General features: G+C 42.0%; 1 protein-coding gene across 1 annotated transcript in view; it reads left to right on the forward strand.

Moving 5' to 3' along the window:
- Nucleotides 1–15,351, forward strand: part of MYO1D (myosin ID) — a 310,619-nt gene that overhangs the window by 90,766 nt on the left and 204,502 nt on the right. The window contains exons 3-7 of the mRNA XM_004593874.3: nt 2,061–2,154; nt 5,228–5,393; nt 7,506–7,559; nt 9,071–9,166; nt 13,279–13,395. Of these exons, the coding sequence (XP_004593931.2) occupies nt 2,061–2,154; nt 5,228–5,393; nt 7,506–7,559; nt 9,071–9,166; nt 13,279–13,395 (527 nt within the window). The remainder of the gene's footprint in view (nt 1–2,060; nt 2,155–5,227; nt 5,394–7,505; nt 7,560–9,070; nt 9,167–13,278; nt 13,396–15,351) is intronic.

Below are 15,351 nucleotides of genomic sequence, written 5' to 3' on the forward strand. Positions count from 1 at the left end.
TTATTAAAACAGATTATAAAAGCAATGCTGTCTGGTTACAAAACTGGTCAGCAAAGTGATAACACAAGTGTGTGAGGTCAAAGCAAAAACTCCTGTTCCCCTCAGCGCCTCATTCCCTCCCAGATCCCAGGGGTAGCACCTGCTGACAGTTGAGTATTTATCCTTTTAAACATTTTCTCTGCTTGTGCAAATGCATATAGTCTCACATACATATTTAATCATTAATAAATGTAGAATTGTAGAATTAAATCCTATAGGTTGAGCAGCCCTTGTCTGAAAATTTGAGACCTGGTACCTCAAGTGGAATATTCCATACCAGATCTCACATAATGAGTTACAGTTAAAACACAGGCACCCTGGAAGTACTTTGTGTAGTTACCGTCAGGTGTGTAAGGTGTGCATAGAATATGAAGGTATTATGTGTTCAATCTGGGGTCCCACCTCCAAGATATCTTACTACTCAATGCAAATATTCCAAAATCTGAAATGTGAAACATTTCTAGTCCTAAACACTTAGGAAAAGGAGTACTCAGGCCCGGCACGTGGCCTAGAGGCTAAAGTCCTCGCCTTGAACACTCTGGAATCCCATATGGGCGCCGGTTCTAATCCAGGCAGCTCCACTTCCCATCCAGCTCCCTGTTTGTGGCCTGGGAAAGCAGTAGAGGACAGCCCAAAGCCTTGGGACCCTGCACCTGCATGGGAGACCCGGAAAAAGTTCCTGGCTCCTGGCTCCTGGCTTCAGATTGGTGCAGCACCGGCCATTGCAGTCACTTGGGGAGTGAATCATCGGACAGAAGATCTTCCTCTCTCTCTCCTCCTCTCTTTATATCTGACTTTGCAATAAAAATAAATAAATCTTTAAAAACCAACAGGATAAGGAGCACTCAATGCATGATTACATCAAGCAGCCATCTTCTCATCAGACTGCCTTGTATACAGGTGTATACATGTGTAGCGTTCTGTTGAAATAGCTCAATCATCATTTGTTTACTCCTATCTCTCCTGATGGGTCTATCATAGCTGATTTTCAGCTATACCATATGGTATAGTCTACAGAAATGGCTTTAAGAATTAAAAAATTATCACATTATTTTACTATGTTAGTACTTTTTAGTATTTCCTTTAGAGAAACTTCTACAGTGTTTTTAATTATTTTTAAGATTTTAATTATTTTCACTGGAAATGCAGATATATAGAAGGAAAACAGAGAATGATCCTCCATCCGCTGGCTCACTCCCCAAGTGGCCGCAACAGCCCGGGGCTGAGCTGATCTGAAACCGGGAGCCCAGAGCTTCTTCCGGATCTCCCACGCAGGTGCAGGGTCCCAAGACTTTGGGCTGTCCTCTACTGTTTTCCCAGGCCACAAGCAGGGAGCTGGATAGGAAGTGGAACATCTGGGACATGAACTAGCGCCCATATGGGATCCCGGCATTTGCAAGGCAAGGATTTAGCCACTAGGCTATCATGCTGGGCCCTACTGTGTATGTTTTTTTTTAGCCAGATAATATGAACAAGTACTTCTAGATTGATCCATTTCCACTACCCCTAAATCAGTGACGGCAGCTGTCATCCTTTTTCTGTGGTGCCTGTGCCTGGAGTTCCCTCTTGTTTTTCTCATAAAAATCACTCTAACTGTAATTTTGTAAAATAACTAATTTATCCTATTTTAGGATGAAAAAAAATTCTGATATGTTAAATGAAATTACATGAATTTTACGGTGGCCATAGTTGAAATCACTACGTATTTTCTACGTGACTTAGGAGTCAGCACCAAGTACTAAGGAATAAACTGAGAAATCAGCTTACTACTAATTGCCAAAGTCAATTTTGGTCTATAGTCTATTTGTCATTTTATTTCTATAGCAGTCTTACACTTTTGAACATGTTTGCATCTGTTAGAAGCAGTACAGTACAGGATGTAATAAGTCAAAAGAAGAAAAAGAGAAAAACAAAACACAACATGAGGGGTTTTAAATAAGTAACAACATCTCTTCTATTACGAATCAGTTCGCTGGTGATTCACATTCTCACGTGAAGCCTTGCACACTTGTTCACCGCAGGGGAAAGTGGAGCTGGCAAAACAGAAGCCAGCAAGTACATCATGCAGTATATAGCAGCCATCACCAATCCCAGCCAGCGGGCAGAAGTGGAAAGGTAAGAGCTACTTACCAATGTGGACAAACCATGACGGTGCTGCGTCTCCTAGACGGACGTGCCCAGCCCTCCCCTCTGCTAGGTGTCAAACATTTCTGATGATTCTCCCACTCTGATTTTCTGATCGTATATTGTCTCCATACTTCCATTTATATTACTGTGTCTATTTCTGGATTTCTGTTTTAGTAGGAACATAGTAATTTTTACCTAATTATAAAACAAATGAAAAAGTTACTCTGAAACAGTTTAAAATGTCCCTATTCTGGTTGCTAGCTGCTGACTTAACTATGGACAGCAGAGCTGTTACAATGGACGCTGGCAGGCTGTGTGTCCCCACTTTTACAAGGTTCTGTGATTTCTTCTGTACCAAGGTTTCTGTTGTTTTGCTTTTCAATTGTATTCTGACTAAAGCCTGACTCTAGGTGGGAAAGCCTTGCCTTCCTTTCGTTGTTACAACCAGAAACCACTGAGAGTGCAATTCTAAGCAAGGTTGGTTTTCCCAAAGTGCTTCTTGCCCTACGAAGCTGCTGCTCGTAGGAAGGCGAGTAGCAGTGTTAGTCTGTACTGTCTAGCATTCACAGCCGAGGTGGAGTTTGCGCATTGTATTCACTTAATAAGTATGTAAGGAACGAGTGGTTGTAAAGCAACCCAGCCTGGTTTTCTTGTATGATAATCGCTGCTGTTTTCCTAGTTGACTGTTCAGTGTTTGTTTATCAAGGAGTCACATCTTATCTGCACACCAGTCTTTAGTAATATAAACAGGAAGAGGGCCAGTGCGGTGCCTAGTGGCTGAAGTCCTCGCCTTGAACACGCTGGGATCCCATAAGGGCGCCAGTTCTGATCCAGGCAGCCCCGCTTCCCATCCAGCTCCCTGTTTGTGGCCTGGGAAAGCAGTCGAGGACAGCCCAAAGCCTTGGGACCCTGCACCCGCGTGGGAGACCTGGAGGAGGTTCCTGACTCCTGGTTTCAGATCAGCGCAGCACCAGCCGTTGCAGTCATTTGGGGAATGAATCATTGGACGGAAGATCTTCCTCTCTGTCTCTCCTCTCTGTATATCTGACTTTGTGATAAAAATAAAATAAAATTTTAGATAAACAAACAGAAAGAAAGAAATCAGGACTGGTGTGAAAGGATTCAAGCTCAGCCATCCAACTGAGATTTCTTTTCATAATTGAGTGTTTTCCTAAATTGTGACATGTTCTCTTTCCTGATTATGACTTTGCAGTCTAAATCAAGTAATTCTTTTAATTTCCCTAGAAGCGCAGGAGAACAACAGAGAATCAAATTAACTTGAGTTCAGCTAGTGTAAGGCATGTGTAAATTTATTAGTGTTTCACGAGCATGCCTTACTATGGTTTTACAGTTTTCTTTAAAAGCAAGTGATCCTACCCTCCCCAGGCCCACATACAAACGTTCTGAGTTTGCCTTCACTTTTAGAGAGACAAGGTTAAAGGGTCACTCCCAGTGTTAGCGGGAGGAAGAGTGGACCAGCTCTCTCGGGGTATTTTAGAACCTCGAGTTATTCTAGCAGATATGCTTCTATGAGAGGAGTTTGCTCAGTTAAATAGAAGCGAGGCTATAGAATTACTGCGAAGCTTAAATGTATAAACTGGGAGAAAGTTAGCCTTCACGGAGTGAAGAACACGTTAAATGATTACTCTAAAGGAGAGACTCCATATAGCTTCAAACAAAATAATGAGCAGCTCCAAAACTAATGAAGACCAAATTTATGATGTGTAGCTAACTGCACTAAAGTACCATTCTTGTGGGTTTGGACAAGGACAGGTATCTCCCCGGTACCATGGGTTCAACCAACCATGGATTGAAAATATTGCTGGGGCTGGGGGTGCAGCGAGGGGTCGGCTACAGTTTTTTCTTTGTATTTGTTCTCTGAACACTACATAGTGAACACTCTGGTAACACTTATGTTGTAATAGGTGTCATAAGGAGCCCAGAGGTGATCCAAAGCCTATGGGGAGACATGAGCAGACCTCCAGCGTTTAGTATCTGCACAGCGACATGCAGCTAAATCCCAAGGGACACACAAGAGGACAGTTTAAAAGCTGTGTCATTTTTCGCTGTCACCCATTTCTTCCTCCCCACCCCCCTTTTATTATATAAAAGGGTACTTCAGAAAGTTAATGGAAGATGGAATTAAAAGATGTTTATTCTGGTGCAGAATAAACTGGAATCCATCCACAGGGTTTTTTTTTTCATAGTAAACTCCATGAAGTTATTGAAAACCCCCTTGAATCCTTCTAAGTTTTTTTTCTTTTTGTAAATATTTGAGAGAAACCAAAAATTTCTTCATTAAGTTGAAAGTCTTCTGAAGTCTTACTTCACCCACCCCATCAACCTCAGCCTAGATAGCCATAGTAGGGTGTGTTGGTTCCTACAGATGTTTTTTAAACATTTACTAGCACATGTGGGCACACACATATACTCATGTGTGCATGCACTCACACCCACAAACATATGCAAGGATCTGGCAATACATATGATCTTGCAGCTTGGTTTTACATGCATTCATATTCAGGGTGTATTTCCAGGTCAACATGTGTTGATGTCACCGATTCTTTTTAAGGACCTGGATAGTGTTTTGTTTTTAAAGTTTGTTTTTGTTGGAAAGTCAGATTTAGAGAAGGAGAAACAGATCTTCTATCCACTGGTTCACTCCCCAAGTGGCCTCAACAGCCGGAGCTGAGCCAATCTGAAGCCGGGAGCCAGGAGCTGCTTCCAGATGCAGGGTCCCAAGACTTTGGGTCATCCTTGACTGTTTTTCCAGGCCACAAGCAGGGAGCAGATGGACGTGGAGCAGCTAGGATATGAACTGGTGCCCACCTGGGATCCCAGTGCATATAAGACGAGGTCTTAAGCCACTAGGTTAACGTACCAGGCCCGTGTTTTGCTTTTATCTGTTCCCACTGTTGGCCATTTAAGTAATTTGTGGTTTTTTTGATTTGGTAAATAGTACAGCACTCAATATCTCTGTTTATAAATATGCATGTGTCTTAGGAAAACTCAGTTTTTATAGAGTTTGGTCTCTAAAACTTTTCATTTATCTCTGTTAAAGAGTGAAGAATATGTTGCTGAAGTCCAATTGTGTTTTGGAAGCTTTTGGAAACGCCAAAACCAATCGTAATGACAACTCAAGCAGGTTTGGAAAATACATGGATATCAACTTTGACTTCAAAGGAGACCCTATTGGTGGACATATCAATAACTACTTACTGGAAAAGGTAAATTTGCTTAATTCTGATGGTAATATCTATAAATGCCAATGATGGTAATATCTATTAGGTCCAGCATTGTGGCATGGTGGGTAAAGCAGTTGCCCTCAACTCCAACATCTTATATGAGTACCAGTTCACATCCCATTTACTCCACTTCAAATTCAGGTGCCTGCTAGTGGCCTGGCAAAAGCAGCATAAAGTGGCCCAGGTTCTTGGGCCCCTGCTACCCATTTGGGAGATCAGGAAGAAGCTCCAGGCTCCTGGCTTTGTCCTGGCCTAGTTCTGGCCCTTGCAGCCCTCTAGTGAGGGAATCAGCAGATGGGAGACTCTCTCTTCCTATGTTTCTCCCTCTTTAACTTTGACTTTCAAACAAATAAATACATTATTTTTTATTTGAAAAATACTTGATTATAGAATTTCTTTTATTTCTTCAACATAATTTTTATTTCTCTCCTCCCTCTTCAATTAGCTTTCTGTAATGCACTCTTTTTGTATTATCTTTTTTTGTTTTTTACTCTTTTTTTTTTTCTTCTGTACAGCAAGGGAAATAATCAACAAAGTAAAAAAGCAGCCCACAGAATGGGAGAAGATCTTGTATTGTCTTATTAGCACCTGTAGAATTACATTGACAAAAGTTACCAATTTTGCAGTACAGGTTTAGGTGTGTTGGGGACACGGGAAGGGGGTGGGTATCCTGTTGCCATCCTCTAGGTATGAGTTAGCATGAACCTGTCTAGAGCCAATCAGTTCTAGTCTTACACAGATTTTAATTTGAATTATTTTGGATTCTCATTTTTTTTCCACTTCTACTTATTCACTACTCCATAGTAACTTGTATGTGTTTTGTGATCTTATATCTTAATTATGAAGCATTTAGTCACTGAGAATTAGGCCCAATTTCTAGAAGATTCCAGTTAAGACCTTCCACTTGGGACTGTGTCCCAGCCAGCCTTAGCAATGACTGAAGCCAGTCACGATAGAGCAAATGGATTTCCTTCACCCAGTTTTTACCATGAATCTTGCACCTCACAAAGTCACGTCTGCTATTGAGTCGTACTCTGTAGCAGGTCAATGTGACCCTAGAAGGTCAGGGAGCACAGGATTACAGTTGGTTGGATAATATCTGGAGGAGAACAACCAAATGGCTACCTTTTGTGTACCTGATTGAATATCATTTGTATAAGAACAGTTGAGTGGACAGCATGTGTATGAGAACACTTGGTGGAATATACAAGACAAAAGGAGTTCCAAACAAGAGTACAGAAACAGTTCAGGGGTTTTGTTGCTAAGCTCAATACCTCCACCCTTATCCTATATGACCCTCAGTGTATAAAGTCTGATGCCACTAATAAACTTCGGCTTTGACCATCAGTCAGGGTCCACGCGAATAATTATCTGCTCCATGCACCAAGTCCATCGCTGCGGACAGTGACAATACTCAGGTCTGAGCTGGCCTTCTTCCTCAGTTCAGGGTTTCCCTTCCCAGTTCATGTCACAGCATCCTTTCTGTCAAGGCAATTTGTACTGAAGTCTGATAAGTAGATGTTGTGTTAGAGTCTGTTGAAAACACAAAAGAAATTCCAGGTATTGTCAGCCTTTTTCTCAAAATATTTCTCAAAGTATTTCATGGACCTGTCTTGTGTACATGCTCAGTCAAAAGGATCCCCCTGGAAAGCCTGTCTCAAATAGCAGTCTTCCGGGAGCAGCTAAGGCTAGAGTCCCTAGAGACATGTCTGGCTGAGCTGATTTTATTACAGGATGTAAAGCATTGCTCTTTGAAATGCCAGCAGTCCCCGGGGAAGGCAAGGTTAAGCCTATTCCTCCCTAGAGGTTCCTTCCTAGTCCCTCTACCTCCAATCCCTCCCCCTCACCAAATTCCGTATCCAGGCTACCGGGTAAACGAGAACATCAAAATAGCTCATTCTTCAGAAAGTTTTGGGATCTCTGTTTTAACCAGTGGAAAGGAGCAAGAAACCCCAGAGAAGCCCTAGTTTTACACGAGCGCCATCTGTGGGATCCTCAGAATATTGAAATGCATAAGATTTTCTAACAAAGTGGCTTCCATTTCATTCTAGGAGCACACTTTCAGATTAATCTTTTTCATTTTTTCCCCTGTAGTCCCGAGTGATTGTACAACAGCCAGGAGAAAGAAGCTTCCATTCTTTCTATCAGGTTAGTAATCTATTATGTAGATAATTAATCATTTGCTCATTTGTGCAGAAATGAGTATTTTTTTTTAATATCGGGCTCTTCTCTGGCTTATGCCTCCCTTTGCTGCACATACACACACACTCTCCCCTACCACATTATTAGCCGTGCTAATATTTACATGATGTCAAAACAAAAGGAACAGGGTTAGGATCAGAAACTAAAGCTCTGACCCACCTCAAGGCATCTGGCTGCCGGACTAGCGAAGAGCTGGCAGGTGTGTACCAGCAGGATGACTGCTTTGGTCGAGCCCGCGCCGTCACCTGCATTTCCTTGTAGCACATAACAGCTTAATGACTGCATGGAGTACATTCTAAACATGTTAAATTAATTTTTTATTTTAATTGGAACTGTTTTTCCCACCTTTGGGGGCTCTAGAAAGGGGGATGCAAATTCGGTGTATTTTGCACATTTAACCTATAAAGCAAGGTGGTTACTTTTTAAAAAATAATCAGGATTTATACATTCAAGGGAGAGTGGTCTTCTTTATCCTATCAAAATATAAGAAAAATTGATTACCTTTTCAGGGAGTGCTTTTGCTATCTAAAGCAAAACCATTTTAGCAGTCTTCCTGTTGCTAAGTCTACACTCAGGGAACAAGTTTGGTACATTGTTACAATGTTTTAAGGTCTAGGACGTTGTGAACCAAGGCTAATAAATAAGGTGTGTGATCAAATCAAGCAAGATCAGTGCCACTGTGTACACTGTCTCTGAAGCTGACCAGTGTTGATGATACATTTGAGTGCAGCTCAGACCAGTTCATTTTCTTGTAGGTAATGCTTCAGTAGACACCACCTATCGCTACACACAGTTTCTATTCTGTTTGACTAGAAAATCCTTTGTCAAAGTCTACTAATTAGTCCTTTTTAAATAAACTAAATCCTGCAGTTTGATATAGAGAATTTAAACTATTCCTCTACAAAATATGAGAGTTCTGTGTTTTCCACAGACTCCTCTAACTTTTCCCATTTGGATGAGTGTATGCAACACTGGAGTCATGGTTGTCTTCCTGTCCTCCTTGTCTGAGGTTTCCAAGTCTGGTGAGGACTAGTTCCTTGTTTCCAGTGTGACCAGACACGTGATTGTCTGCTGGGACCTTTTATTCCATGGCAATGTTGAATTTTTCTAAAATCTGAAACACAGCGGTATTCTGTCGTTGTGGGGTTGCCTGCAAGTGGCCACTATCTGGCATGGGGTCTCACTTCATGAATAAGCGTGCCCAAAGCTGGAACTTTGCGTATCAGGGGTGTGATGCCTGAGCTGTGACTTTCAGGGTGGTTTACGCTCTCCATCACTGTTGACACTGAAACCAGTTACTTATCTGCAGGGGGAAAATGCTCTTCAGTGCTGGAAGCAGAAAGGCCGAATGTATGAATCCCAGAAAGTGAATACAAGCCAGATTAGCGCAGGTTTAGAGTGGTTTATTAGATTCAGTGTGTCTGTTACCAATTTTCTCCTAATTGAATATTTTTCAGCTTCTACAAGGAGGTTCTGAACAGACACTGCGCTCTCTACATCTCCAGAAATCCCTTTCATCCTACAACTATATCCACGCAGGAGCTCAGCTAAAGGTGAGACTCTCCTGCTCAGAGAAGCCATCAAAGACAGCCTTGAATGTGTTGGAGCTTGCTGCTTTTGGGCAAATCAGTTTCTCTCCTGTTTTTTAAATTCTCAGGGACAGAGATTCAATCCGTTAGGGAATAAACCTCTTCGCTGAAGAACCCATTTTGATATATTTTATCACTTGTATATTCTATTCAGCTTCGGATTTTTTACATTTTCTCCCTTCCCTTCCATGCACATATGTGTGTGCACAACTTTACTCTTATTTCTGCTTATTTTTCTACTAATAGTTTTGCAACCAATACCAATGAAGTTGCTGGTTGGTTATAATAATTACATTATTATCTTATTCACTGGGGTGAATAAGGTACATAAATGCATAGAAAAAGAAATGGAGAAATATGGGCTCACAATTTTTAAATTTTTACTTTATGATACAATTCCATAGGCTGTGGGGTTTCCCCACTGAGGGGGTCACAATTTTGTTTATTTCAGATGGATGGGATTTTGGATGGTTGTGGTTTGCTTTTCCATATTTTATATTTCTCTATAATAAAAGTGCATTACTTTTGTAGTTGGGTAAAAAAAAGTAACTATAAGAGAAAAGGACCAAGATGTGGGACATATTTTTAAAATTTTTACTAGTTGCTTTAAGTTACTTATACCTTCATTACTGTTTTAGCTGTATTTTTATTGCCGTGCAAGGAAATAAATAACATGTGAGTTTTTGTAATTTTCCCTTTTTTTTTTTTGATATTGTATTGCACCAGCTCTATTTTATAGTTATCTGAGAGCGGCAATGTTTAGCTGAAAATTAAAGGAAACAGAAAAACAATGGACAATACTCCAGTATCCTGTAAATTGACCAAGGGTACTTACAGATGTAAAAGGATTGTAAGATCAACACTTAAAATGTAGTGACTAGGCATATTTCTTTTCAAATTGTCTTACTAGCCAATGGTCATGTCATATAGTAAATTTACTGCAGAATGTATTACATTAGCACTTGGCCTTTGTTCTAAATTAAATTTAGCTTAGAGTCTGATTTCACTCAAGTTTTCCACTCCTACTTTGCTTCCTTTTTCATCTTCCTCTGTAACAGATTTAAAATTTAAAAACAGACAATCATGCTCAAAATCCAAAATAGGAGCAGACATGCGGCTGAGAACTTGAGATGGCTGTTGGAACATCTGTGTCCTGTGTCAGGTCCCAGCTCTGCTCCTGAGCACGGCTTCTGGCTAGTGAACACCCCGGGAGGCAGCTGATGGGTGGCTCAGGTTACCTGTGTGGGGAGACTCTGACTGTGGTCCTCAGTCCTGGCTTTGATTTGGCCTAAGAATTTTGGTGGTAAAGAAACAAGAGTCTGTGTGTGTGTGTGTGTGTGTGTGTGTGTGTGTGTCTCTCTCTCTTTATTTTCTCAATAAGTAAATCCTAAATTTAAAAATTTAAAGATCCAGCTCTAGGCCCTGATGGAATACTGACTTCCAGGTATTTGCACTGCCAAGAGCTTTATAAAACTGTAACAACAAGAGCTAGGGCTAGCATGTAAAGCAGGTTAAGCAGTTGCCCGTGATAATAGCGTCTCTGATCAGAGTACCAGTTCATGCCCTGGCATCCCTGCTGCCCATCCAGCTCCCTGTCAGCACACTTGGGGAAACAACAAAAGATGGCCCAAGTGCTTAGATGCTGCTACCCACATGGGAGACCTGAATGGAGTTCCAGACTCCTGGCTTTGACCTGCCCCAACCCAGCCTTTGCAACCTCTTGGGGAGTAAGCCAGTAGATGGAGAATCTCTTCTCTATTTCTCCCTTTCTATGTAACTCCCTTTCAGATAAGTTTTTTTTTTTTTTTAATTTTAATCTTTTTTTTTTTTTAAGATTTATTCATTTTATTACAGCCAGATATACACAGAGGAGGAGAGACAGAGAGGAGGATCTTCCGTCCGATGATTCACTCCCCAAGTGAGCCGCAACGGGCCGGTACTGCGCCGATCCGAAGCCGGGAACCTGGAACCTCTTCCAGGTCTCCCACGCGGGTGCAGTGTCCCAATGCATTGGGCTGTCCTCAACTGCTTTCCCATGCCACAAGCAGGGAGCTGGATGGGAAGTGGAGCTGCCGGGATTAGAACCGGCGCCCATATGGGATCCCGGGGCTTTCAAGGCGAGGACTTTAGCCGCTAGGCCACGCCGCCGGGCCCAATTTTAATCTTTAAAAACTAAAGCTGAGACAAAAGGAAACAAAAATACACTGAATCTTACCATGCAGAAATAATTACTGATAGTGGTTTCTGTGTATATTTATAAATGCATTCCTGTGATACATATTACGTAAACATGCTTTTACCATATTATGATATAATCATTAGTACCTTCCCATGCAAACACATATAAATCATAATAATAACTATGAAACATCATGCTATATGTCTCTTACTCAATCCTAAAATATAGAAATTATGTATGAGGAAGATATTTTGAGTTACAGCCAAGAGAAGACCCAAGTAAGAGTCTCCAAAAATAATAAAGAATTTAATGCTTTCAGGAAACAGGGAGCCCTCCATGGAGCATTTCCCTGTTGATTAATTTGTTGCGCCTTAACAATGTTGCTAGTCGGGACCCAGCTGGTCTTTGTTTCCCTGGCTTACAACCCTGCCATGCTCAGTGGACTAGCTCATGTTTAAGGCTTGGTTTGCAATTTTGGCCCCCAGATCACATTCAGATAGTTAAGGACAAAGACCAGTCCCTTTGTAAGCTAGAAAAACATTCCCAAGTCCTCCTTTCACGTAAAACACTTCTGTCTTATGGATGAGAATGGCATCATAAGCCCATGACAAACCATTCTCTTGGTTCAGAGGTTGAGATGGCCATAATTAGTTCAGAGCAATAAGGATTTACCTGCTGACTCTGTTGGAGGGCAGTCACGAAAGACGTGTATACTTAGAAGTAGACAACTCAGGATTCTATCAGCAAGAAGCAAATGGGATGAGGGAGGACTGTTAGGGATGCAGTGAGCAGTTCCCCTTGGATCGTTTAGGTTACGGTTCAGTTACTTTGCCTTTCCAACACAGTGGCCACAAATAACTGTGACATTGGATACTTCTAGAGCAATTTGTTTATAATGTGCTAGGAACTAGGGAGGCGTTTTATATTGATTCTCACTCAGCGTTCACAGCAACCCTATTAAGAAATGTTACTATGCTCGTTTTATCCATGAGGAATGTGAGACTAAGCAGGGTTAAGTTTCTTGTACCAAGAGTAAAACAAGACCAAACGCCTTGTAGGTACAGAAGCTGGTAGCGTTGTCTCCTTCACCCGAAGGAACATGTGTCCAGCTGTCAGGTGGAGTGGCCCTCCCTCCCTCAGCAGGTGAACACTGGGCCAGGTCTCTGTGTCCAGACAAAAGGAACAGCTCAGTGAGGAGAGAGCTGGTCCGGCCCTCCCAGCTGCTGCTCTGGGGAAATGTAGTTACCATTGCTCTCTCCTGGATTTTGTGGATTTCGTTCTACACATGTGTTTCCAACCTGACAGCTGCAGCTCCTGCAAGGCAGGAGATTAATCTGGGAACTCTTCTCTGTGTCCCTTGGATGATCAGGCGCCCAAATGTGGACCGAATGAATGCAGGCAGGCAGAGCTGAAAGCTTGCTGCTTGGCTGAAGCTGGCTGCGCAGCATTGGAGAGCCTCTTTTTCCTCACCTGAGAAAGACTTGATGAGGCAGGAGTGGGAGCGCTGGTGCCAGTCTGTGCACATGAGCTGTGGAACACAGACCCACAGATGAGAAGAGATAGCATGTCTTTGGGAGGCTCCCACATTCCAGGCTTCCTCCTAGCATCTCACCTCCCGCCGCCTTCACACACAGGAAGCAGCAGTTGGCCTCTCTGAGCCAAGGCAGGACACGATGCCTCCACCACCTTGTGTCATGTAGCGGTTTCAGCACTTTATCTTGCTGAATGGTGTTTCCACCCCCGAAGCAGTTTTTCTTTCCTGTGGTCGCTCCTCATTCTTGCATATGACTTCTCACCAAGGTGTAATTTGGCCACCCTTGGATTTGATTTCACAATTGCTGGATATTAAGGCTTCTGTGAAATGTCTGTGACTTGAGTTTCCTGTTTTCACTCCTAGTCATCTATCAATGACGCTGCAGAATTCAAAGTTGTAGCTGATGCCATGAAAGTGATTGGCTTCAAGCCGGAGGAGATTCAGACGGTGTATAAAATCCTGGCTGCGATTCTTCACTTGGTGAGTAGGGCGGCCTCCTCCCAAGCAACTGTTCACCCTGGGAAGCAGAATGCACTTTCTAGGGACTACGTTGTCTATCTTGATTTAAGAAGAAGTTTATTTAGAGGCCATGTGACTTATGCCTGAAGGAAATTTACTTTGCCTGTGGTTCTCACCACCATTTTACAGCCGTATGCAGGATTGAGGTGATGGTTTCAGTTCATCATCTTAATTGGGATCAAACTTCAAGCCAGTTAATGTCAAGGATAAGATCCAGTGTAGCTACACACGGGTTATTGACTGTCTCATGTTGCGATTGGCTGACAGGTAGTATCACTGCCTCAGAGCCCCTGCTGCTGGCTGCTTGCTGAGCTGCCACCTTGGACCAGTTGGACCGTGTATGGTCGTGTTGTTTGCTACTTGGCCAGCCAATCTTGGGAGAAGTGAAGTCATGTTGGATTTCTTTCATTGTCAGTTACACAATTAGAGAGATTTTAAGGAGGAACTAAGTTTATGATACATGAGTGTGCCTTAGTCAACTTTTTGTTACTATGATAAAATACCCAGGATAAACCTCTTGTGAAGGGAAAAGAGGTCTGCTTCTACTCAGTCTGAAGTCAAGCCGGCACCTGTGGTTCAACCTTGGGTGGCGATGTTCTTGCTGTTGGAGTCGTGGGTAGCACAAGGCAGCACCTGCTTTCAGGGCTCTGCTTGACATGTTCTGTCTCAGGTTTCCCTGGGTAGCCAAGGGTGGACATATTGACAGCCACTCCTCCTATGTGGGTGTGGCTTCCAATGAAAACCCAGGATTTAGTTCTGGAGGCTCTACACTAATGACTCAGCCCAGCCCACCCACCTTCCAAAGACCCCACTCTTTCACTCCGATTAAGTTGCTACCTCTTAGTGCCATTAACACAAGACTTTGGGAGTTAGACTTTTAGCACAGGCCTTCATGGGACATTCAAAATCCAGACCATAGCAGAGTGGCAGCACGAATTCAAATCTGGAATAGAAAGTTGTGTCTCACTCTATTGTAGCAAGATTTACTCTAAATGATTCAGAAATGTGCAAGATCTGTATGAAAAATTGCTCATAGCAGTAAAAATGACCAGTGTCCTAACCAGAAAGTCAGAAACCTAGTGATCTCTCTGAATTCCTTTGTAGATGCAGTGAACAATCCCTGTCAGGATCTAAGTAACAACGTTATTTTGTTTCTTACTTGGCTTGATGATTCAAGATTTCAACTTGAACAACAAACCTGTAAGAGGAGCAGACAGAATATGTGAAAGAGGAGTAGTAGATCAGGAGACAGAAAAGAGGTGTAACTAATTCTACCAAATTTATAATGCTAGTAAAAGCTGTAACACTTTATAACTTGTTGCACAAATCCAGCATCAAATCAACAGATTGGTTGACAGGCTGGACACTTGGTAGAGCACTAATTAGAATGCATTACTTCTAGAGTGAGAGGAATATAAATAGACTGAAACAGTTGAGGAAATTTAATATATATGAAAGGTGACATTTCAGATTAACAGAAAAAAGGCCAGAATATCCCATACATGATGTTAGAGCAACTGAGTAACCTCCTGGAAAAAAATTAAGGCAGATTCTCATTTTGTGCCCATTGGCAAAATAATCCTAGGTAGATTAAAAGTTTAAATGGGAGACAAAGATATATAAAAACTCATAGAAAAAATATAATACTCTTATGGTTGGAGTAGGAGTGGTTTAAATATGACATCAAAGAAAGAAAACCCTAAAGCAAAAGACATGTAGATTTGAACAAAAGTATAAAGTTTCCATCCATCAAAAGCAAATGCTAAAGAGGAAAAAAGCAGTGAGTGATTGGGGAAGGGGAAAGAAACAAATGAAATACCAGGTTTTCATGTGTTGGGCTATGTGGTCCATCTAGGAAAGGAGAGACAAGTAAGATCACATGGATTTTATTTGGGATTGATAACTGTGTCCCTAACG

Source organism: Ochotona princeps, chromosome 17 (genome assembly GCF_030435755.1).
Source record: "Ochotona princeps isolate mOchPri1 chromosome 17, mOchPri1.hap1, whole genome shotgun sequence".
NCBI classification, from domain to species: Eukaryota; Metazoa; Chordata; class Mammalia; order Lagomorpha; family Ochotonidae; genus Ochotona; species Ochotona princeps.